General features: G+C 39.9%; 1 protein-coding gene across 1 annotated transcript in view; it reads left to right on the top strand.

The window, feature by feature from the left end:
- HDAC9 (histone deacetylase 9) overlaps positions 1–24,892 on the top strand; it is a 659,352-nt gene that overhangs the window by 32,685 nt on the left and 601,775 nt on the right. The window contains exon 3 of the mRNA XM_045006744.1: positions 18,583–18,711. Within this exon, the coding sequence (XP_044862679.1) occupies positions 18,690–18,711 (22 nt within the window). The 5' untranslated portion in view covers positions 18,583–18,689. The remainder of the gene's footprint in view (positions 1–18,582; positions 18,712–24,892) is intronic.

The following is a 24,892-nucleotide window of genomic DNA, read 5'->3' as shown; positions in this document are numbered from 1 at the left end:
TGAATACTGGAATTTGACATCCCCAAGAAGGGGACCTGACCTGTGGTTTGCCTACCTGGGGCCAGAAGGGCCCAGAAAGGGCAAAACCATTGCCTTCTGGGAGGAAGCCCTGGGGGCATGGCCCCACACCAGGGCTGGGACTGTGTAAAGACTGAGAGGCTTTGTGATAGGCCCCGTGGACTGTTGACCCCAGAAGGGGTCTGCTTTGTTTGTTTCACACAGATTGTGTGTGACTTGGCCGGAGGGCTCAGTCACTGAAACCACCTGAGAAACTACAGATAGGGATCACCACAGACAGACAGGTACAGATGAACGCCTGGCCAGGGGGTGCTCAGAAGAGGAGTGCCACTGTGTTACACAGTGGCTAACAAAAAGAGGCTGCCCATCGCAGATGGCTGAAGAAAATATTACACATGTCATGGAAAGACCAAATAATAAATGTGAGAGTAAGGTTGCTGACAGGAGCAGGACATATTAAAAATATATAATCAGAAAAAGAAGGCTCAGGTGTTTTGGGACATGTACACTGTATGGAAGACTGGAGGCATGTTATTGAATTGGGCATCTGAAGGAGGAAAGAGAAAATGAGGCAGGCCAAGGGAAGAACTGGCAAAAGACTGTGATAGAGGATAATGAATGTGTTGTCTTCACTTGGGAAGAAGTATCACAATTAGAGAGAGACCATAATCAGTGGAGGAACTGGACTAAACATGTCAGTGGCACAAGAGGAACTAAGGTCTAAGATGAGGGTGTTGGATCAGGCCCATAATCTAGTAACCTGATTTACAGCTGATGGTGATCTGCATCACCTGGTGTTTTAAAGGGGTGTGTGTTTCACAACTAAATCAGCCATTGTACCAGGGTCTCTGACTTCTAGGGACTTCTATAGTGGTCCAGTGGTTAGGGTGCTAACCTGGAACTCACAGAACTCGATTCCCTGCTTCACCATAGACTGCCTGTGTGTTTTGAGGTAAACCACTTTGTCTGTCTGCCTTAGTGCCCCATCTGTAAAATAGGGATAATAGTACTTCCTTTGCTCACAGGGATGTTGTGAGGATAAATACAAATTGTGAGGCATTCAGAAACTATAGTGATGTAGTAGGCAGATAGGGTTTTCTAGTTCTGGTCTGCCTCATATTTCCCACCTCTCAAGAGAATTTAGTAATTCTTATTTCACATAGGTGTTGGGCTAAATTACTGTTTTAAGATACTCTAATGAAATGTTATAAAAGATCAAAATATTTATTTCTTACTCTGCTAATTGGTATCCAAAGCACTAGTGAAGAAAATTCCAAATGGAGGTGTTAAAATAAGCTCTGGAGTCTATAGTTTAATTATTATAAGAGACTGACTTAGCTGATCTCATTTTCAGAAAACAGAGTTGTAGCTTTGCCTCTTTATCTGAACCCAGGTTTAGCTTTGGCAGGGAAACAGTAATAAAACGTGTTTTTCATCAAAGCAGCTGCTATAGTTTCCTGCATTTTTTTTTCCTGGCAGACACTTAGATTTAATTGTGACTTCCATTGCTAAATATAGGTCACTAAATTTTCTCCATCTTGTGAGAAAGGTGTCTTGCTTATTGGCAGAGATTTAACAAGCTATTTCTGAGTTACAAAAGGCCTCCTATTTTAGATTAATCATCTATTATTTTTACTTCTGAGCCTTTAATTGAATTCTTTTGTTATATGTAGTTTTCCTAGTGCATCTGGAAAAATTATTTTAAATAAATAAGTTCTCAATATCTGTTGTTTTTTATTTATGTAATTTTTTCCTGGCACAATCCTAATTGTTCACTATTCACTAGACTGCCAAAACAAACAAAAAACCACGAGATTCTCTCTCTCTCTCTCAGCTTGTTGGCTTTTTCAGTTGTAAGTACTTCTCCATAAAGATTTTTATTTTACTAATGGCAGGGCAGGGTGGTGGGGAGAGAAGAGGAGAGGACAGGGAAGAAAACAAGGGGACAAAAACTCCTGTCTCTTTATTCGTAGTGGGGTAATTCTTTCTCATAATACCTCATATTTAATGAAACAATTGGATAAAGAAAACAGTACTCATTCCTTATTGTCCATAATTCTTGTGTCAGTTAACACTTAAAATGGGCACACAATTTGGTTACATGGTAACTTGTGCAATTATTTGTATTTATGCTGTTGTATACTTATTAGTTAATTACTGACGTGTGTTTTTTTCTCCTCTCTCCGCCCCCGTTCTTACCAAGTGTGTCACTTTACCTATATTAGCTGGGGCGTGGAGGTGGTACTGCTTTAACTTTACTAATAGACTAAAAGCGGTACCACATCCCCAATGCCTACACCCAATTTTTTCCTTTTGTTGAGAAAGCAAGACAATGTATGTTTGCAACATTGCACTAGGGGCATGCAACTTGTAGCCAAAGCTCTTATAGACTGTTGTCAAATGGAGATCTGAAATATGGAACGCTTTTTAGCTGTAAGTATTCATAATAATCAGGACTTTATAAAAGGAATATTCTCAGAACAAACTTGGTCCAAAACTTAGGTTTTGTGAAAATAATTTTTTAATAAAATCTAAGGCCAATTGAAACGTTTCCATTAATTTTAAATTCTATTGCAAACAAATTTTTGAACATTCTTCTGCATGCAGTATTTGCAACTCATAAGCTTCAGCTTTTTGTAAGAGAAGCTGAAAGTGAAATTAACTCATCTGTTTTCATTGTTCAAGTTGGGAGAAATGAGCAGCATTAAAAAGAGTAAATTATGTTTTTACAGTCCCTGGCTCTAATCTAAAATATTGTAACACAGGATTTTTAACACGATATTCTCCCTTTTATTTTTTTCATGTGCTTCAGTGTGTGTTGAAGCATTAAGCACTATGGGTTGTAGCATTTACACTGATTTACGTTTTATGTCTTTGCTCCCAAATCCCTTATCTTTTGGCTATTATTTGCCCAGTTCCATGAATTCAGTTTCAGCTTCTGGTGTTTGGAGAGATAGTGGGGCAATTGAAGATCACCATCCACTGGGATTATAGCTAACTCAGCTCCCTATTTTATAAACTCTCTGTAGACTGTGAGGTCCAAACTGCTCTTGAGAAATAAGAGTACTAGTAACTGATAGTGCTTGAGGCTCTGATCTGCACCATTGAGGTCATAGGAGCTTCGCCATTAGTTTCAATGGGCATAGGATGACGCCTTAATACATTAACAGATTATTGACCTGCTCTACTTCTGCTTTTCCTGAAAACACTTTTCTCTCCAGTCTTCTCATCAATGAACACTGAGACATTGGCTGTACTGTTCCATTTAACATCAAAAAGGTACAGGATACCATGAATGCTTTGATTCACTTACTGTACAATTTGCCATGAACCCTTTCCACTAATTTCCTCCTCTCCTGCACCTGCTAGAAGATCCTCTAATCTGTGAATGAAAATTCCTCATGTTTGAACACCTTTAAAGTCTTACTCCCTGCTTCTCTACCTTGTCCTCTTATATTATCACTGTCATTGACTATCTCAGCTGGAGGCCTGTCTCATAATACAGTTGAGAATTGGCCTTCTGTTTTTTAACTCTCTCCATACACTTACTCTCGTGAACTTTTTTGACCTTATATCCACTTACTTTCCTTCCCATTTGCTCTGTTTCTGTAACTTTGACCTCATCTCTCCCCTTGACTGTCCACAATTGGAACTTTTTCCTTGCCTCCCTATAAGAAATTGGGTCACTTACTGTTTTAAAAAAAATCATACTACTATCTCTTTACAAATGGTTCTCACCACACTCTTGTGAGGCCATATAAAGTGCATTTGTGATTTGTGTATGTGAGCCTTGGGAAGTTCTTTTGTGCCTTTGATATACAACACAGAATACAAAGTGTAGAGTGCTCACTTTATATTTATTTTTTATTGCAAATATTTGCACTGTAAAAAACAAACTGTATATTTCAATTCACCTAATACAAATACTGTGGTGCATTCTCTTTATAATGAAAGTTGAACTTACAAATGTAGAATTATGTACAAAAAAAAATTGAATTCAGAAATGAAAAAATATAAAACTTTATAACCTACAAGTCCACTCAGTCCTACTTCAGCTAATTGCTCAGACAAACAAGTTTGGTTACAATTTGCAGAAGACAATGCTGCCTGCTTCTTGTTTAGCATGTCACCTGAAAGTGATAACAGGCATTCACATGGCACTGTTGTAGCTGATGTTGCAAGATATTTACATGCCAGATGCGCTAAAGATTCATATGTCCCTTCATGCTTCAACCACCATTTCAGAAGACATGCTTCCATGCTGATGATGGGTTCTACTCGAGAATGATCCAAAGCAGAGCGTACCGACGCATGTTCATTTTCGTCATGTGAGTCACATATCCCCAGCAGAAGGTTTTGGTGGCTCGGATTTTGTAGTTTCCGCATCGGCGTGTTGCTCCTTTAAGACTTCTGAAAGCATGCGCCACACCTCATCCCTCTCAGATTTTGGAAGGCACTTCAGATTCTTAAGCCTTGGGTCGAGTGCTGTAGCTATCTTTAGAAATCTCACATTGGTACCTTCTTTGTGTTTTGTCAAATCTGCTGTGACAGTGTTCTTAAAATGAACATGTGCTGGGTCATCATCTGAGACTGCTATAACATGAAATATATTGCAGAATGTGGGTAAAACAGAACAGGAGATGTATAATTCTCCCCTAAGGAGTTCGGTCACAAATTTAATTAACACATTTTTTTTAACAAGCATCATCAGTATGGATGCATGCCCTCTGGAATGGCAGCCGAAGCAAGAGGGGGCATATGAATGTTTAGCATATCTGGCACGTAAATACCTTGCAAAGCCAGCTACAAAAGTGCCATGCAAATACCTGTTCTCACTTTCAGGTGACATTGTAAATAAGAAGCAGTCAGTAGTATCTCCTGTATTTGTAAACAAACTTGTTTGTCTTAGCAATTGGCTGAACAAGAAGTAGGAATGAGTGGACTTGTAGGCTCTAAAGTTTTATATTGTTTTGTTTTTGAGTGCAGTTATGTAACAAAAAAACCCTACATTTGTAAGTTACACTTTCACAATAAAGAGATTGCACTACAGTACTTGTATGAGGTGAACTGAAAAATACTATTTCTTTTGTTTATCATTTTTACAGTGCAAATATCTGTAATAAAAATAAAGTGAGCACTGTACACTTGATTTCTATTACAACACAGAATACAAATATATTTTGAAAATGTAGAAAAACATCCAAAATTTAATACATTTCAATTGGTATTCTATTGTTTAACAGTGCGATTAATCATGATTAATTTTTTTAATTGCAGTTAATTTTTTTTAGTTAATTGCGTGAGTTAACTGCAATTAATCGACAGCCCTAATAAAAATTATATGTTGTAATGTTTTGTGTGCTCTTTTTATTAGATATGTTTGAGTTGGCTTGAATTATGGTAATCTGAACATGAGGCTAGCTGCCCACTGTCAGGTCAAGAAGGGATTTTATCATCATATTACAATAACCTATGTTAGGATTGGACAAAGCTAGCAACATTAGCAAATGCTTAGGTGTGATATATGTGTACCAGCTGTGTCTGTGATTTTTCTGTGTGTTTGTGAGAGCCCCATGATGATGAAACATCTGTTTATGGAATTATTGTTTTGTTTCTGGTAGCATCTACAACGTAGTGGGTACTCTACAAACACAAAATGGCTTGGCCCCTCCCCCAAGAGCCTTTGTGTGTAACAGTCACCCTACAGTGGTAGATATCCAGTAGTGTGGGTAAGATCAGTGTGTGAGCTGGATAGACTATGAAATAGGCTGTTGGAGCTCTGAGAGTAAAATAGTGTGGAATCTGTTCCTGGTTGTGCAACTGGAATCGATTTTCTACAAGCCTTGACTGTAGGCTATGAAAATCTAAATGCATTCGTATATTTTTAATTGTTGCTTTTTCTAATGCTTCTTGTCTGCTTTGGAAGAATTTCTGGGATATTTTTCATCACCTGCTTTTGCTATTGTGTGCATTCAAAGTGACTTATAATTGAACACCATGGTGAGATTTTTTAAACGTGGCTTCCATTGGTGCATGCATGTTTTGGGCACTTTACTATACATGCACACATGCACTTTTCTATACATGTAGCATCAAAGGAGCACTAAAGGAATTCAGATGTATACATTTTAACTTCTGTGTGCATTTAAGTGATGGAGAACAAATGGATGCACATACAAACAATTTGTATGTGTAAAGTTGCAAACCTACAAATGTTGTAGGGCTAGGTTGCGGCCCCTTTGAAAACTTCATCCTATGTATCTGAGGCACCAGCTGTGGTTATATGGTTATAGTTTGCTAATTACATTTAATATTTACATTTGGTAGTATGAAATGCCACTTCTTCCAATACTTGAAGAGCCGTTTCTTACTGGATGCAGCATTGTCCAAAGGGAGAGCCTCTGACTATAAGTCAGGAGGCTGGGTTTATTCCCAGTTGTACCATTGGTTCATTGAATGACTATGGGCAAATCACTTAACTTCCTGTGCCTCTGTCTATTCATCTATAAAATGCTTTACAAAACAAACTGGTTTAAAAAGGAAAGCAAATATGCTGTCGTTACGAACAAAAAGGAATATATAGAATAATAGAATATCAGGGTCATCTAGTCCAATAGCCTGAGAATCATTTATTACCATGTATTTAATACCAATATTTAACTCCATTACTATTGGTTTCACGTTCTGAGCTGTGGTCATTCACTTTAATGGAATTACTTGGAATTCACATGAGTGATTAAGATCAGAATGTAATATAGTCATAATGGAGCTAATAGACTGTACATGCTGTAGTTAACATGTGTCAGTTGTCATCTTGTCAGTTTTTTAGTTGAGTTTTTCTGAGGTTTTATGTTTTATTAACCTTTAATTAAATGTTGGGGGAGGGGAACAAGCCCATATAGATAGAAACTGAAATAATTGTGCAGATGAAACCTTGCAATGAAAAACTGTTATTTTTTTCACAGTCCTAGTATAAACAGGAAGGGAAACTGAGTCAATGCCAAAATATCTGTCTGTCTCATTTGAAATAGGAAGAGGAATAGCCTAGTATTTTTCATATTTGTGGACTGAGATGCAGGAATCCTTACTACAGGCAAGACTCCTCATTATATATGAAATGAAATTTTGTGGGCACAGCTTAATTGAGCTTTGCTTCCAGGGGCTATGACTTGAGATAATACAAACGAGTGGTTTTATAAGAATACTTAAAATGGAAGTATTTCTTGGATGAACAGCTGTATTTGGGGAATAACTTGTGAGCAAATTGCCAATCTGGCAACCAGCCTGAGCAAGTGGGACTTGGGTGATGTATCTTCTTCTTGAACTTCAGTAGTTGAGTGGGAGTGGGCCAGCTCTGAGAGGCCAGAATTGAGGATCTAATTAGCCTTCTCCTAATACCCAGTTTGCACAGGTACGCCAGGCGCCTCTGCAGAGCCGCGCTTAGTGCCATGCAGGGAATGTGCACCACTGCACGGTCTGTTCCATTCTCTCCTGCTTCCTTCACCCCGGTGCACAACAGAATGGATTCATAGAGTTTAAGGTGAAGAGGGACCATTAGATCATGTAATCTGACCTCCTGTGTATCACAGTCTACTACATTTCATCCAGTTATCCCTGTATTAAGATCAATAACAAATGCTTGACTAAAGCATAATTTGTTTGGTTACAATGTATCTTCATATCAAGCATATCTTGTTTGGATAAAACATATCTGGATGAAAGGCATCCAGTCTCGATCACCTTGGTAAATTGTTCCACTGATTAATCACCCTCAGTGGTGGGGTTTTTTTTTTGTTTTTTTTTTTAATTGTTCCTTATTTCTAATTTTGAATTTGTCTGGCTTCAGTTTCCAGCCATTGGTTCTTGTTGTGTCTTTTTCTGCTAGATTAAAGAAACCTTTAATATCTTGTATTTTCTCCCTGTGGAGGTACTTAATACTTCGTAATCAAGTCACCTCTTGGTTTTCCCTTTTTTATTTATAAGTAAAACAGACTGAGCTCTTTGTCTCTGAGTGTAAGGCATTTTCTTCAGCCCTTGAATAACTTTTGTGGCTCTTTTCTTCACTGTCATAGCCACCAATTTTTCAACATCCTTTCTAAAATATGAACACTAGCATTGTGTGCAGTATTCCAGTATTGGACTCACCAGTGCTGTACACAGAGGTGAGATCAGCTCCCTACTCCTACTCACTACTCCCCTATTTATACATTGAAAGATTGCATTATCCCCTTTTGCCACAGCATTGCTCTCAGGGTTGATGTTCAGTTTCTTGTCCACTATGACCCCTAAATTCTTTTTGAGTCTCTGTATTCTAGGGTATAGTTCCCAATTCTGTAGGGCCACTGTGAGCACAGAGTGCAGGTTCGCACCCAACTAACAGGAGGCGCATACTGTCACATAACCAAAATTATAATCTTGTCAACAAATGAAACCAACTTTGACAATTTTCCATAAAACCGTGTTTACTGGCATTAAGTATATTCCTGTCCTTTAATTTTTTTATTGAATCCAACATGTGCTTTTCTGTTATTTTGCCCCACTCTAGTAACGCTGCCAAAGCACCCTTTTGCACTTGTGGCAGAGGCACAGGATTTTCCATTTAAGTTCTGCTCAGTTGTTGGATCCAGCACCCATTGAAGTGAATAGGAGTCTTTTGATTGAGCCTGATACTTCATTAAAGTCAATGAATGCTGACTGAAGGCTACCTTGTCTGCAATATTCCAGAAATAAATTGTAAATTATGAGAAAATATCGAAATCCTAAATAATGTTATTAATATGCACATGGGTGAATTCACAGAAATTTCCTTCTGTATTGAAAGCATTATTCCAGATCTCTCAGTGAAATCAGTTTAACCACCTGATGCTGGAATTTGGATTTTCTTTGCTTATATTCCATGGCTTGCATGCCAAAGCATTAATTGACTCTTCCTGTGTTACTTAATGCCTGCCAAAGTAGCCATTAGCATACAGTAAATTATATTAGAATCATAGGCAGAGCGTGAACTGCCAGCTGGGGGAAGCTAGACCCCAGCTGCACCCCTTCCACCTGAGGTCCCACCCCTTCTGTGCCCCCCACCCCACTGGAAAGCCCATAGCACCCCCCTACCGCAGTTGTCACCAGCCCCTGCCCTAGGCTTGTGCCCCCAGCCCTCAGAGCTCTGGGAGGGTGGGCAGAGCAGCCCCCAGCCCTCGGAGCTCTGGGAGGGTGGGTGGCATGGCCCCCAGCTCCCCCAGCCCTCAGAGCTCTGGGAGGGCAGGCGGTGCGGCCCCTAGCCCTACCTGGGGCCACGTCACAGGGACAGAGAAACTGGTCGGAGGGGGCCTAAGGGTGGAGTGTGGGCAAGGCCATACCTGGCTGTTTGTTTGAGGAGGCACAGCCATCCCCAGCCTGTGATACCTGAGGCCCATGCTTAGAGTAACATTACAGTTCAGACACAAGCCAACTACTGCAAAGAAACAGGGTTTATTTTAAATAAGACCAACAGACGTGTTTCTACAATTAAACAAATTGTATGCAAATAGTTGTGTTTATACCACAACTATTTATAAGTTTAAACTTTGCAGTGTTTGAAACCCAAATGTTGCAGCACTGAGAAGCCAAAAGTGAAAATGACTATAAATAAAAGCTGACATCAAAGCTTTTCATCCTCCAAGTTTAGAGAAATTAATGAATTAAACACAGAGCGTATATAATGACAAGTGGTTGAGTTTTTAAAAATTTAAACTGTTAATAATCTGAGGCATTTCTAATATAGTGGGATGGAAAATGTGTCTCTCTCTCCCCTATAAACTTCTACTTTTTGTCAAACCTCCCACCCCTCAAATGTTGTCATTTTCAGGAACCAAAAACCACAGCTTTGGCTGAAAACTCTTGAAAACCAAATATTTGGGAAGTTTTGAGTTTTCAATTAGTTGACCAAGTAATCATTGCTTTCCTCATAAACAAATAACCCCCCCCACCCACCCCACTTTCTTCTGAAAATTGTCATTTAGTCAAAAACCCGTTTTCCATTAAAATAAAAGCGTCAATGGGAAATACTTTGACTAGTAGCTATTGGTGATTGTTTACAGCATATGAAATAACATTCCTCTAAGATTGACAATTGGGACAAAATTCCCCATATGGGTTACCTGTATGTAACTCCTATTGAAGTCAAAGGGAATTGTATGTGCCCATAGTTTGGAGGCGGGATTTAGCTCCTTATCATTTTTTGTCTCATCTTTTCTCCCTCTATTCAATGTCCATCTTCTCCTTTTGACTTACCCCACTTCATTGATCCTGTTAACCCATCTCTTACTTTTCTCCCCATATTTTTTTTAGAGCACACATTAAGAACAAAACAAAGTCACCATTTAAAAAACATACATTTAAGATGACATTTGACAGCAAACACTGTGACTACTCTGGTTTTTGTTGTTGTATCCCTTTTTCACACCCTTTGTCTATCTAGTCTATTTAGGTTGTAAGCTCTTTTGGGCAAGGGCTCCCTCTTCTATGTGTTTGTACAGCACCTGATACAATGGAGGCCCTGATAACAGTTGAGGTGGCTAGATGCTACTGTAATATGAAAATAAAAGTAATTGACCATTCACTTCTTGGTAAACATCTTGAGACACGACAGCTTGTATCAGACTGTTCTTTCTTGCTTCACAATGTATCTATCTGTGCAAGCAGTTTCTGCCCTGTAGCCATGTCAGCTTCTTTAATTCCATCGTTCTCTGGGAGTCCCACAGGACTCTGTTCTGAGTCCTTTGCTTTCTTTTATGTCAAACTATTTTCCTGAGTGTTTTTAATATGATATAAATCATCTTAGATAGGGATTCACGCATTATCAGTATGAAAAGAACAAAATCCAGTGAATCATAAATTCAAATACTCACTTGTCAGTTTGGATTTTACAGTATATTGATATTACAACATTCAGAAATGTTCTGTTTTCTTTGAAACAGCAGCAGTAATATCCAGCTGAAATAAATGTGCCTCCAGCTTCCCAGAAGCCACAAAGAAACGCAATCATACCAAACTAAATTAGGTTAAATTTGAAAAATATTGTTCTATACTGTGGAGGGGATGCTGTGTATAGGACTGGAGACGGTTCCTTTAATGAGGAGGCAGGGCAGTTTGAAATGTTTGCTAAAGATGAGTCTCAACTTACTTTGCCTTTCTGCTTCTGAAAACTAATCCTCAGTCCTCAGACAGCAGGCCCCCCAGTGTATGATTATATATTATAAAATGAAATCTCCCCTTCCTCTTCATGACATTTCATGTTGGATTTATAGAGAGAACGGGTAGCCTTGTGTTTAAGACTGGAACTTAGGAGCCCTGGCTTCAGTTCCTCTCTCCACTATATGCTTCCTGTGTGACTTCTGACTTAACTATTCCATGCCACAGTAAAATGGTGATATTAAAACTTCCAATTTCCACATCCTTTATCTGGTTTAGGGCTCAAATGTTGGTGGGCATTCTTGGCACTATTTTAATAGAAATAATAACGGTTTCATTCAAACAGTGAGTAGCTTGGTGGTGTATCATGGTTTCAGACAAACAACTGTGTAAACCATGGCAGATATGCTTGTTTCACATTGTTCTGGAGTTCAGTTAAACTCCAAATTCAAGGCAAAACTTGAGTGTGAATGCACACGAACCTGCTAACCTCTCCAAAAATATATTGAACCCTTTGCATATCAAGACCACTGAATTTAGCACAGCTCTGTAAATAGCTATATAAAATGTAGCTGTTGTTTTAGTAGAGAGAGATTTGTAGAAGATCATAATTTAGGGACACTCCCTCATAAAGGACAGTATTATGAACATAGGTATTTGGAGATGCAAATGCCACTGGGCTGTGTGCAAGCAGTTCACCAAAGATGTTCTCTAGTTTGTTTTGTTAAAATTTTATTCCTTCTCATTCATTGGTTTGTTATTAATGAACTTCAAGATTCTTACAGTTGTCACATTGAAATTGGAGAAATATATATTTTTATGCTTTTACATGGGATTTTCAGAAGCCATCAGCCTTGGTCTAACTCTTCTCCTATTGAACACAGTGGTAAAACTTCTGTTGACTTCATAAGGAGCAGAGTTAGGCCAAACCTGAGCACTTCTGAAAATCAATGTAAATGGAAGCACTGAAAATTCTATATTAAATTTAACAACTCAGGAGGGAACAGGGATAGTGTGGGGGGAAAAAAGGCACACGATAGTAATGAAGTATAAAGCAAGATAACACTAAAGATTATTACACGTGAGGAAGAACTACTAAAACAAAAACCAACAATTGGAACCATTATTGACTCTCTTATAATTGTTGTTCATAGTCCTCTTGCTGAAGTGCTCAGGCACAGTACAATGTAATAAAATACATAATTAAAAAACTACCTCTTAAGTCAAAGGAATAAAGTGAATAAGGAGTTCATGAAATAAAAACCATGTCATCTCAATATCCTCATCCTTCTTCCTGGGCTGTATGTTAGCTGCTCACACTGCTCATTGAGGTTCATTAACATCTGAAGAATCGCTTTTCAATTTTTTAAAAAAAAGTTTCTAAACTTTTGATAGAAAAGATAAGCCAAGGGTAAACACTCTGTTTTGTGTCTGTTGCTATCTATTAGACTGTTCCAAAGAGTTCAATTTGCCTGTCCATTTCCAGTTCCCTAAAACAACTATTTTTTGCTAGTGCCAGTGCTCTAAACCAGTGGTTCTCAACCAGAGGTATGTGTACCCCTGGGAATTTGCAGAGGTCTTCCAGGGGGTACATCAACTCATCTAGATATTTGCCTAGTTTTACAACAAGCAACATAAAAAGCACTAGCAAAGTCAGTACAAACTACAATTTCATACCGACAATGACTTGTTTATACTGCTCTATATACTATACACTGAAATGCATGTACAATATTTATATTCCAGTTGGTTAATTTTATAATTATATGGTATAAATGAGAAAGTAAGCAATTTTTCAGTAATTGTGTGCTGTGACACTTGTATTTTTATGTCTGATTTTCATAAGTGAGTAATTTTTAAGTGAGGTGTAACTTGAGGGTACACAAGACAAACCAGACTCCTGAAAGCATATAGTTGTCAGAAAGGTTGAGAGCCACTGCTCTAAACAGGTTTCAGAGTCATAGCCGTGTTAGTCTGTATCAGTAAAAAGAACGAGGAGTACTTGTGGCACCTTAGAGACTAACAAATTTATTTGGGCATAAGCTTTTGTGGACTAAACCCCACTTCATCAGATGCATGCAGTGGAAAATAAAGTAGGAAGATATATGTACACAGAGAACATGAAAAAATGGGTGTTATACCAACTATAATGAGACTAATAAATTAAGGTGGGCTATTATCAGCAGGAGAAAAAAAACGTTTGTAGTGATAATCAGGATGGTCCATTTCCAACAGTTGACAAGAAGGTGTGAGTAACAGTAGGGGAAAAATAGCATGGGGAAATAGTTTTTACTTTGAGTAATGACACATCCACTGCCAGTCTTTATTCAAGCCTAATTTAATGGTGTCCCATTTGCAAATTAATTCCAATTCTGCAGTTTCTCATTGGAGTCTTTTTCTGAAGTTTTTTTGTTGGAGAATTGTGACTTTTAGGTCTGTAATTGAGCGACCAGGGAGGTTGAAGTGTTCTCTGAATGGTTTTTGAATGTTATAATTCTTGACGTCTGATTTGTATTCATTTATTCTTTTGCATAGAGACTGTCCGGTTAGGCCAATGTACATGGCAGAGGGGCATTGCTGGCACATGATGGAATATATCACATTGGTAGATGTGCAGGTGAATGAGCCTCTGATGGTGTGGCTGATGTGATTAGGTCCTATGATGGTGTCCCTTGAATAGATATGTGGACAGAGTTGGCAATGGGCTTTATTGCAAGGATAGGTTCCTGGGTTAGTGTTTTTGTTGTGTGGAGTGTGGTTGCTGGTGAGTATTTGCTTCAGATTGGGGAGCTGTCTGTAAGTGATGACTGGCCTGTCTCCCAAGATCTGAGAGAGTGAGGGATCGAAGGACATATCTATTCAAGGGATACCATCATAGGACCTAATCACATCAGCCATACCATCAGAGGTTTTTTTCCTCCTGCTGATAATAGCCCACCTTAATTGATCATTGATGTTTGCTGTAACCTGAATTGCAGTCTTTCTGTTGCTATACAATGTACCAGTTAGTTTGATCCATCTTCAATGGATTTTCACTGTATCAGAGTATTTTATGAGCAGGTTCCACTGTATATGACATTGATACCTCTTCATAATTATGGTGTAAACTTCCATAATTTGGAATAAGTCAGTTTTTATGTTGAAGAGGCCTGTTCTTGCTGCCCTGGAGGGATAGTTGCTGTTGAAGATGGTAAGAGGGTAGGGTTTGTTTGTTCTTAAAGCCAAAAGGCTGGCAAAGATGTCTGATTACTTAATGTATTATTAGGGATGCCAACCTGTTTATAATTTCAAGGAGTACAGCATACCATATTTTATTTGTAAATCTATGCATAATGGTTTCCCCGTACACTTTTCAAAGGGAGGTACTTTAGATAAAGTTGTAAAATCCTTCTGGAAGGGGATCTGGAGATTTCCTCCTTAAGAAAATAATGCAAAAATATATGCCATTGGGTGCATTTTGAAAGTGTGCACACATACAAGTTCATCTGCTGGGGGTGGGAGGGAATGAAATGTCTATGTTATCTAAATTCTGTTCATTTCTATTCAGTGCATCTCTTTTAGCAACCCTGTTCTCTCAGAAATTTTGCAATATAAGCACAACATAAAGAATGGAGTGAGTGAGTTGTCTGGGGAATTGGGGTGAAAGAAGACGATAGTGCTTAAAGGAATGTTAACTTGAAATTCACACTTTTGTCTAAAAATGTTGTATCTAGTTATAGTCACAAGAAGCATCTCCGCTTTATGGTGACCACGGAAAAAGGAAATTTGTCACCTCTGAGGCATTAACCTTTTGCAGCACTTGCCCCACTCTCTCTTCCCTCTATGAAGGGAATGGTTGGTGAATCCACTGGGCCTGCATTGCGCTACCCTTCACCACTATCCACCATCCTGGGGCATGTGGCGTGCAGATCATCTGTACAGGATCCTGAATTACTCCTTGCACATGGAACCCTAATGGTTCTGCTGTGGTCAGGACCTTTGCACCTCTACTTGGTGGTGCGGAAGAGTTGGGGAGATGGAATTACCCTTCAAGGAGAATTAGAGTGCCCCACCTAGAATTTTGACCTAATGCCAGCATTATTCTGGTTCTCTTCAGTTCAAACACAACACTAAAATACATCTGGAGCTGCACTTTATATTCCCTCCAATATTTCTCTGAACATCCCATCTCACAAAGAGAAATGAAGTACCGGTATATCTGCTTTTAAAATGTAAGTGTATTTGAATGAGAGTGATTGGATTGCATCTGTACTTCTGTATGTGATGGGATAGTATTTTTCATGGGACTGAATGGGAGCTCTGAAAATATGAATCTTGTTGTTCGAGTTTGATATTAACAACTCTTCAAACTAAATATTTACTATATTAGAAATAAAAGCTCTGTATTTGAAAGAAAGAAATGGAAATACACTGTCTCTTTAGGCAGGATGCCTGTTGTCATTTTGTAAAATATATTACCAGTGGAGAAGAATTTATAAAAGACTTCTATGCAGGTATTTTATAAGGATCCCAGCAAAATACTTACCGGTAGTTATACAAGAGTTATTTTCAGCAAATCTATCCCCCAATAAATATTCAGTGCTGATTCTCTTTATCAGTATCTTGGAATTCAAGGGTTTTCCATTTCATATCAAGGACCTGAAAAGAAGCAGTTTAATAATGAAAATCGGGGAAATGGCATCCAGAATGCAGTAACTTTAATTTGTTAACTTTTATTGATGGAGCACTGAATGTTAACTTAATACTTAAACAATTGGGAGTCACAAAGTACATGTAAATTGCCACTAATGGTAAAACTCCCTCAAATACAAAAAGTAGCTTAACCTTATTTTGGTGGGAAAAGTCAAACACCTTTTGGTTTTGCCTCTAATATTAGGTGCAATTGAAAGGCCTGTCAGATCCATCATTCTGAATTGATGGGCATTTTTCTCCCAGCTGACAATAACCAAAATGGTGTCTGGATTTCTGGTAAACTTTTTTCCCTCTTTGGATGGCATTTTTCTTGTAAACAAGGTGGAGTTGTGTCACTTACTGAATTAAAAACATGACTTCTGGCAGCCTTCCCCCAAGAGTTAAGCAGGGTCAGGACAGCACATAATATAAAACTTAACATATTAGTCCTAGATATGGTGGCTGAAATAGTGCTTTTGTAACATTTGGAGCAAATTAAAAGCCCCCAAATGTTTTATTTCATTTCAAAGCATGATTTAAAATCCCTCCTTGAAAACACTACAGAAGCACTATTTCAGCCACCATATCCAGGACTCTGTTGATAATGCCTACAGTAAATGAGTCATTTAAAATTTTACTATTTTATACCATTATGGTGGTTGTTTCAAGGAACCTTCCCCAAGAGAGAGAAACATTATCTAAACTACTAAGATATGCATGCACTTAAAATGAATCCTTATGTAACCATAATTAAGGCTATGATTCTATCATGGAAGTCACGGGCACGTGACTTCTAGGACCTCCATGACTTCTTCTGGGGAAGGGCTGGAGCAGCTGCCAGTCCTGGGGCTGCCAGAACAGCTGACCGGCGGCTGCTGGAGTAGCGCTGCAGGAGCAGCGGTGGGCTGGAGCAGCCACAAACCCTGGCAGCGCTCTCTTTGTGTTCCTCCTTCCCCCGAGTATTTTTAGTAAAAGTTAGGGACAGGTTGTGGGCATCTGTGAATTTTTGTTTGTTTGCCTGTGACCTGTTCCTGACTTTTTTTTTACTAAAAATACCTGTGACCGACTCTTAACCATAATTGCTGTAAGCCTCATTCATTCTTGCTCTGTCCCCTCCTTGTTTGTCTGAAATTTAGGGCCTAATGTTGTAGACATCTATGCATGTTACTTTAGCTATCTAAGCAGTTGTATTGAAGTCGATAGGAGTATTTGCTGTAGGAGTTCATATTTGAGTGTTTGCAGGATTTTATGCTTAAGTTGTTAGTTTTCTGAGGCAGGAATTGTATTTTCTTTCTTTGCTACAGAGCCTCTAGCATACTTGTGAGATCTATGAATTGAATAATAGTTGTTCTAATCCAAGACACAACCTTTCTGTTTTGTGTGAAACCTTCGATCTTGGATAGTACAGTGATTTCCCCATAGTAGTATTTACTCTAGCCTTGTAAATGGAGGAAAAAATGCACAGCTCAGACTAATCTTAGTCTATTCAGGTTTAGTAGCAGCTTCCATTGAGTTGAGGACACTTGACTGTTGATGTGAGTCATGGTAAAGAATTTTGATTCAAATATAATTTTGTAAAGTTTTAGCTTTTCATAACATTCTGCTGAATCCTCCTCACCACCACCTTATCTGAATGTTAGATATCTGAATGCTAGGTATATCCAAGTATCAGATCTGTGGGAATGATGTGTCTTTAATGGTGACACTAATACAGGTTCTTCATCTAAACAAGTGATTCTTGCCCTCTTCCCATAGCTAACGTTGATAATCCAAAATTACCAAATTTTGTGATTCTAATTTATTAGCTGAAATTCATCTCAGCTCTACTTGAAACCACTTGGTGTCTAAAAAAACATTTTGACAAAAACTGCTAAGATACAGCATTAAAATATCTTCAACTATCCAGACGCTACTTACAACACTGATTGAATAAGGTAGTCACAGTTACAAAGCACTGAAATTGGAGATATGCTATTTGTATCATGCTGGAATGAAAATATACCTCTGAAAGTGTAATATAGCTGCAACTTTCAGTATTTATTAGGTAAAGTATTACAAAAGCATTGCTTCTTTTTGCTTTTGCTCTGACTGTAATATTCCAGAAGGGTATGAAAAAATTCAGTCTAACAGCAGAACTTTCTTGACCTACTCTCAGACCAACCCACCCTACTAGCAGCATTCCCTTGACAGTATCTTAGATCTCATTAGTTAGTTAGTTAGTTAGTGGGTGATCCATTCAGTGATACTACAAATTTCAACAAGGAAATTTGTCTATTTCTAACCTAGGTAACATTAGAAATTAAGACTGTATATTTTTTTGAAAGAGTTCTCAATGTGAAACTGTTTCAGAAACCAAAAGCCTAAATTAGGAAATAGATTGTGAATTAGCCATTGTTTAACTGAAAGATAGTAATCCACCTATTTTACCTTCAGGCCTTTCAGTTTCCACAGTTAATCCTCTGACCTCATGGTAAGAGAAATCATCCCTTTGACTTTCTTTTCCAAGCTACTTTTGAAACTAGAGATGGGCCTAAGCTGCAAATTTAGATCTGGATTTGAACTTTCCTAAAATTTGAGGATGTTTAGTTATAATGTTTTGGTTTCAGGGGCCATAGCTACTTGAACCTACAGAGCATGTTTATAGAAGAAATTTTGTTTATAAGAATGGGTTAAAGTATGCATGGGTAGTATATTGTTAATGCACAGGTCTATGTTTTTCATCTCTAGATTGCATCTTCAGATTCACCTCATCTTGGCCAGAACATTCCAATCTGGTCTACTGCTGCCAAGATCTGGTCTCGATCTGTTAACAATTTATCGTTTCATCAACAACAATGAGCTCCACAACACAGCCAGGTCAGTTTTTTCATATGTCACAGAATATTAACATATGTTGTAATTTTGCAGAATTCTTCAATGTGTCTGTGTTCAAAGCCAAAATAGAGGTGGCAAGTGACCCATATGCCAGTTCATCTAATAAGATTTGACTGTCATATAAAATGAAATACAGGAGTATGCATAAAGAAATTATATTGTGTGGATATCTTATCTCAGTTGGATTACAAACTGAATGATTCTGTAATTCTTGGGTAATGTTTTCCATATGACTTGATTAGGAGCCAAATAATCCTAGTGAAACATGAATAGACATATTTAACATATTTGTATTCTTTCTTAATATTTTTATACTTGTGCATTAAATTTATTGTGCACCTTTACATTATGGCAGTGTTTGAACAGTCTGAGTTTGAGCTGCATTGCTCTGTCCCTTCCTTCTTATCCCTATGGTGGAAGGATACTTGCCCACGCAGTCATCCTCTGCTATGTTTGTCTCTTTGTAGACACATGCTTAGTTAATATAAGTCTTAGCACCTGCTTTATCTGATGTCAGTAGAATGAGCTAGTTCTGGTTCAGCTGGCAGGAGATGAACTGTGAGCAGTACAGCCAATACCCATCATTCTAGAGAAAGAAAAGTTACATATGGAACACGCCTACTCTCCACTGCTTTAAGGAGTGAGAATCCCTAAGTCAAATCTGCACAATGTCCCAGCTAGCCCACACTCCAGTTCACCCCCACTTTAAAAATATCTATTTATTGTCTTTTTGGTAACTTGACTCTGTACAGGTGATTTTATTTCTGTCTGCTTTGGCTTTTGTGAAAATAATTAGCATAAAACATCAAGAAAGAAATTGAAATAATAAGCAGGGCTCTTAATTGAATTTTTTTTGTGGGATATCATGCAGCTCAAGTTCGGAGTGTTTTTCAGTTTTTATATATATAAAATTGCAGATATATTGTGTTGGAAATGAGGAATAACCGTATTCACCTTAGTGTCTCAAAAAGTGGCCAGAATTTCAAACTTGGTCTCCATTTTTGCAAACACAATTTTGCATCTGCAATAATTGTCAGGAAAAAGCTTGAAAGACCTGCGGTAAAAACCGGTGAACATAATTTATTGTGGATACAAAATATGCCTCCGATAATGGAGGCCTGATTTAAAAATCAGTTCTGGGTCTGAGTAGAACAAATTTTGTAGAAGAAGACTAGATGATCTGAACATTAAGGCTGTTGTTGACTTCCCATTCTGCTTTCCTGAAGGAGTTGTGCTCTGCTTTTGGCTCTGTCATCTCATGGTTGTGTGTGTGTCCCCTTGGCAACAAATATGACATAATGTATTACCGTGCCTTTCTCATATGCTGTACCTGTTGCAGCCCCCCACTTTGCATGGTGCTTTTCTACTGTAGATTGCTGATCTTGAGTTGAATTCATTCCCAGTGTAACTCTCTACTGCAGTTGGAGATGATTTGGCTCTTAATGCAAGGTGTCAAATTGACCCCCGTTACCAGGAGGAAGAGGATTATGGGTGCCCATTCAAGTTTCTATTGTCATTCCAAATGCCATAAAGGAGACACATTCAGTGTGATGAGCAGGGTAGTAGTGATACAAGTTCTGTATGTAGGGTCCATTCCTGCTAGGTGTCCAGCACTCTCAGTTCCCAGTGGGTCTTTAACTGACTTCCATTAACATTAAAAGTTGTGTGTTTATGATTGTGCCTCATACTGAGTATTTACCCCAATAGACTATAACTGGAACTCTGATTGATTTATTAAAAGAAATAGTTGTTCTTGGGTAGTGGTTGGTGTTTGTACCCACCCCTAAGATAAAGAAACCTTTCTATTCTGTGTAGAGATTTTTTTTTAATAAAAAATTGCATGTGAAGTCACAGTATGGTAATCTAGTCTCTCTAACCATTTGTAATTAGTCTGTGTTGAAGGTCATTCAGTAAAATTGTTTTGTGGCAAAAACAGCTATCTGTAAAATGGAATCACTGTTGATTTTAAAACAGCACTAATCTTACTACAATACGCCCTCGCTATAATGAACCTGTCAGGACCCAGGCCTTTTGTTCATTATAGCGAAAGGACAATCAAAATGATAGGTGGCGGAGCTGGAGCTGGGGCTCCAGGCTGTCAGCCCTGGACGGCTGGGCCTGGGGCTTTGGCTTCAGCCCTGGGAGGTGGGGGAGAAGGGGTTGGGCCAACTCCTTAGTTTCTGCCCTTGAGCCCAACGTATGAGGCTAGATTAAAATTTGTGCATGTGCAACTTTTTTTTTTTTTTAACAGTACAGTATTGTACTGTAGTAGGTATCCAGGGACCAGGTTCATTATAGCTGAAGGCTGGTAATAATGAAGGGTGTTATAGCAAGGGTGTACTGTACAAGCACTGTAGAGTACCCAAAAGGCACGGTCTGGTTTTCAAAAGTTGTGGACGACTTATTGAAACTACCAGTCATGCTCCACTGCCCACAGTTATGGCATTCTACTGGAAAGTGGAAAAAATGGAAAAGTTTCATATCTAACAATTATTATAACCCCAAGTTGCATAGCTTCCTTCCTTTTCCTGATGGGCTACACAATAAAAAGATGAGGGGGAAAAAAAACAAAAAATGCTGCAAAATCTTGGGAGTAACAGGCTGGATTGTATCTGGTTTGAATGAACAATTAGTGCATCTCTCAGTTGACTTCTTCAAGAAATACAGTATGAACCACTCAGTGCACTTGCTCTGTGTATAAATAGATTAGATGATCTCTTCAGTGTTTTCAGTTCTTATTCCAAATGAAGGCTAGAAAATGTTTAATTCTTTCTTACCTTCTTATATATGGAACATTTGAAAATTGTGGTGTTTCATTCTAATCTTCATCTTTGTACATTGTAAATCTGCAAGGTATGATATCACATTGTTTTTAGCTTGTGTACAATACTGTAAAATTACATGGAGGCAAGATTTGATCCATGGTATTTCTAAGGTACCTGTCACCTTAATGTATCCATGCCTCATCCACGGGAAAGTTCTTGTGCTTTAACAAAGATTATATTGGAGATTACATTGGGTAAAATCCTGGCTCCATTGAAGTTAGTGGCAAAACTCCCATTGACTTCAATGAAGCCAGGATTTCATTCAGTATCTTTTTAACACCATGGGGTTTTGCATTGAACAATGAGAAAACAAAATATTGAACAGCTGCTTATTAAGTGATCACTGTCAATTCTGTACACTGAATGAGGTAGGGGTCCTGTGAAAAATAGCATGTGATCATGTAATTAAAGACTTTCATATGCATATGCATCAGGGGGCTGTATTAAGGTTGACTAGGCAGCCTTAATTGTGGCATTTAGTAACGTTTGAATGCTTTATTTGCAAACTTAATGTCCTTTTAACATAGGATTTTTGAGTGTATGTAATTTCTTAGGTTTTTAAAAAAACAAACCGAAATTCCACATGACACACTGTATTGACACCCACATGAGACGACAGCAGGGTTGGGACCTTTTGATCCACCACACAGACTTCTGCCACTTGAGGTAACTGATAGCTGTAGTAGGTTATCCTCCTCCGTGTAGATTAGCTATAGAGGGGGATGCAACATGCTTTGCCAGTGTTTTTCAAAAATATTTATTGATAGCAGAGAAATTGTGAGACTTAGGAATCTTGGGTTTAGGGTTTCCAACTTTCTACTTGCACAAAACCCAACACCCTTGCTCTGCCCCTCTTCTGAGGCCCCACTCATGCCCTGCCCCTTCTCCAAGGCCCCGCCCCTGCTCAGTCCATCCCCCCTTCATCTGTTACTCACTCTCCCTACCCTCAGTCACTTGCTCATTTTCACCGGGCTGGCTCAGGGGACTGGGGTGCAGGACGGGGTGAGGGCCCCGACCGGGGGTGCAGGCTCTAGGGTGGGGCCAAAAATTAAGAGGTCAAAGTGTGGGAGGGGGCTCCAGGCTGAGGCAGTGGGTTGGGACGTGAGAGGGCATGCGGTCTCTGGCTGGGGGGTGTAGGCTCTCAGGTGGGTCCCAGGGAGGAGGGGTTTGGGGTGTAGGAGGATGCTCCTGGCTGGGACCAAGGGGTTTGGAGGGTGGGAGGTGGATCAGGGCTGGGCTGGGATTGGGCCTGGGGGGGGTGAGGGCTCCGTCTAGGGGTGCAGGATCTTGGGTGGCGCTAGGGATGAGGGGTTTGGGATGCAGGAGGATGTTCCAGGCTGGGACCAAGGGGTTTGGAGGGCGGGAGGGGGATCAGGGCTGGGGCAGGGGGTTAGGGTGCAGGGGGGTGGGAAGGCTCTGGCTGGGGGCATGGGCTCTGATGTGGGGCCAGGGATAAGGAATTTGGGGTGGAGGAGGGGGGTCTGGACTGGGATCAAGGGGTTTGGAGGGCAGGAGGGAGATCAGGGCTGGGGCAGGGGTTGGGGCACGAGGGGACCACAGAGGTGCAGGCTCCGGGTGGCACTTACCTCAAGCAGCTCCCAGAAGCAGCAGTATGTCCCCCTCCTGTTCCTATGCATAGGCGCAGCCAGGCATCTATGGTTCCTGGCCAATGGGAGCTCTGGGGGCAGTACTTGGGGCGGGGGCAGCATGGCTGCCCCTACACCTAGGAGCCAGAGAGGGGCCATGACAGCTGCTTCCCAGGGGCCGCGCGACACAGAGGCTAGCAGGGAGCCTGTCAGCCCCACTACGTGGTGCCGCCTACAGGACCGTTAATGGCCCGGTCAGCAGTGCTGACCGGAGCCACCAGGATCCCTTTTTGATCAGGTGTTCCGGTTGAAAACCACACACCTGGTCCCTCTACTTGGGTTACATTCCAGACTCGGAGGGTCTCTGCTCTAATGGATAGACTCTTCTGCCCATTCTCCCCAAGCTTAACTTCCTTTGTGCTGTCCCCTCCCCATCTGTCTCATCTCCCTTCCTGGTCTTTGTCCCAAGGACCATTCTCCGCACCTCAGTCAGTCCCAGTTTCCATTCCACACACTTCTCATCCTAATCCCAGTCTCCTTGCCCAGTCATTCCTACTTCTCCCTAGCTCCTTGTCCCCAGTTTTGTTGTGCAACAGTCCCAGCCCACACACACCCAGCGCCCCATGTAATCTGTTTCGCTCCTCCTTGCCTCTAGTTGTGCTGCCTCCCGGTAACATTCCCTGTCCCCACTACGTCCTAATGTCAGTGTCCCTTTCCCACTCTCTGCCCATCCAGATCCAGTTCTCCCCTGCACTCTGGCTCCTCATCAGATCTGTCTCGCCTTTCCCCCCCCAACTAATTTCCAGTTTCCCTCTCTTTACACATTCCGTCCAGCCTCCACTCCCAGTCTGTTTGTCCCAATCTACTTCCTTGCCCGCTCCCTGGCCCCCAAACCTAGGTATGGAACTTGTCCCCGCTGCTTTGACTCAGAAAGCTTTCTCCTCCATGCCATCTGGGCTCAGCAGGGGATCGTTGAGAGCCTAGCAGAAACAGTCTGCAAAAATATTTCCCGCCCCCCCCACCCCGCCTCATTCTTGAAACAGTCAAACTGTTTGCTGGTTTCTTCTCTGCACCCCTTCCCCCAAATAAAATTAAAAATTCAGCTTGAGGCAGACACACAGTGTGTAAAATTTCATCCCAACTGGTTAAAGTTTGGCAAAGTTACAATGAGAAGTATCACACATCATTAATAATGGCAGAACTACTAGCCCTGCCTATAATACACTTTTTAAATATACTTTATTCATTTGTCCCAAATTGTCACCCTGGAGATGGTTCAGGAAATATAATTTTCTTAATTCAGAGAGGGGGAAAAAAAAAGAGCGAACCATAGTGCTATTACATTTTACAATGCATGTGTGCGTTGGTGCTGGAGACCGAAATGGGTATCTTTTTATGGCATTGCTTTGTGCTGCCACTAGACTGCCAAGTTTATCCTATGGAACTATTGTTAATAAAAATGTCCATGGGCCTCAAGTTTCAGAATTGCACATACATAGTATCTAATCCAACTTCCATTGAGGTGATTGGAAAGACTCTTGTTGACTTTGGTGGGAGTTAAAAGATTATTTTTTCTATTACTGGTTATAGCACCTAGGGTCTCCAGTCAAGCTCAGGGCCCTATTTGTGCTAGATGGTGTATAAAAATATAGATCTTGCAATCTAAATAGTCAAGGTGGACAAATGGTGTGGGAGAGGGAGGGGGAAGGGGAGAGAGAACACACAGGGGTGAAATAGCTTATCCAAGTTCAT

This window comes from Mauremys mutica, chromosome 2, assembly GCF_020497125.1.
Source record: "Mauremys mutica isolate MM-2020 ecotype Southern chromosome 2, ASM2049712v1, whole genome shotgun sequence".
Classification (NCBI taxonomy): Eukaryota; Metazoa; Chordata; order Testudines; family Geoemydidae; genus Mauremys; species Mauremys mutica.
The sequence above is the reverse complement of the archived record's forward strand: the minus strand, read 5'-3'. Positions and strand labels throughout refer to the sequence as shown.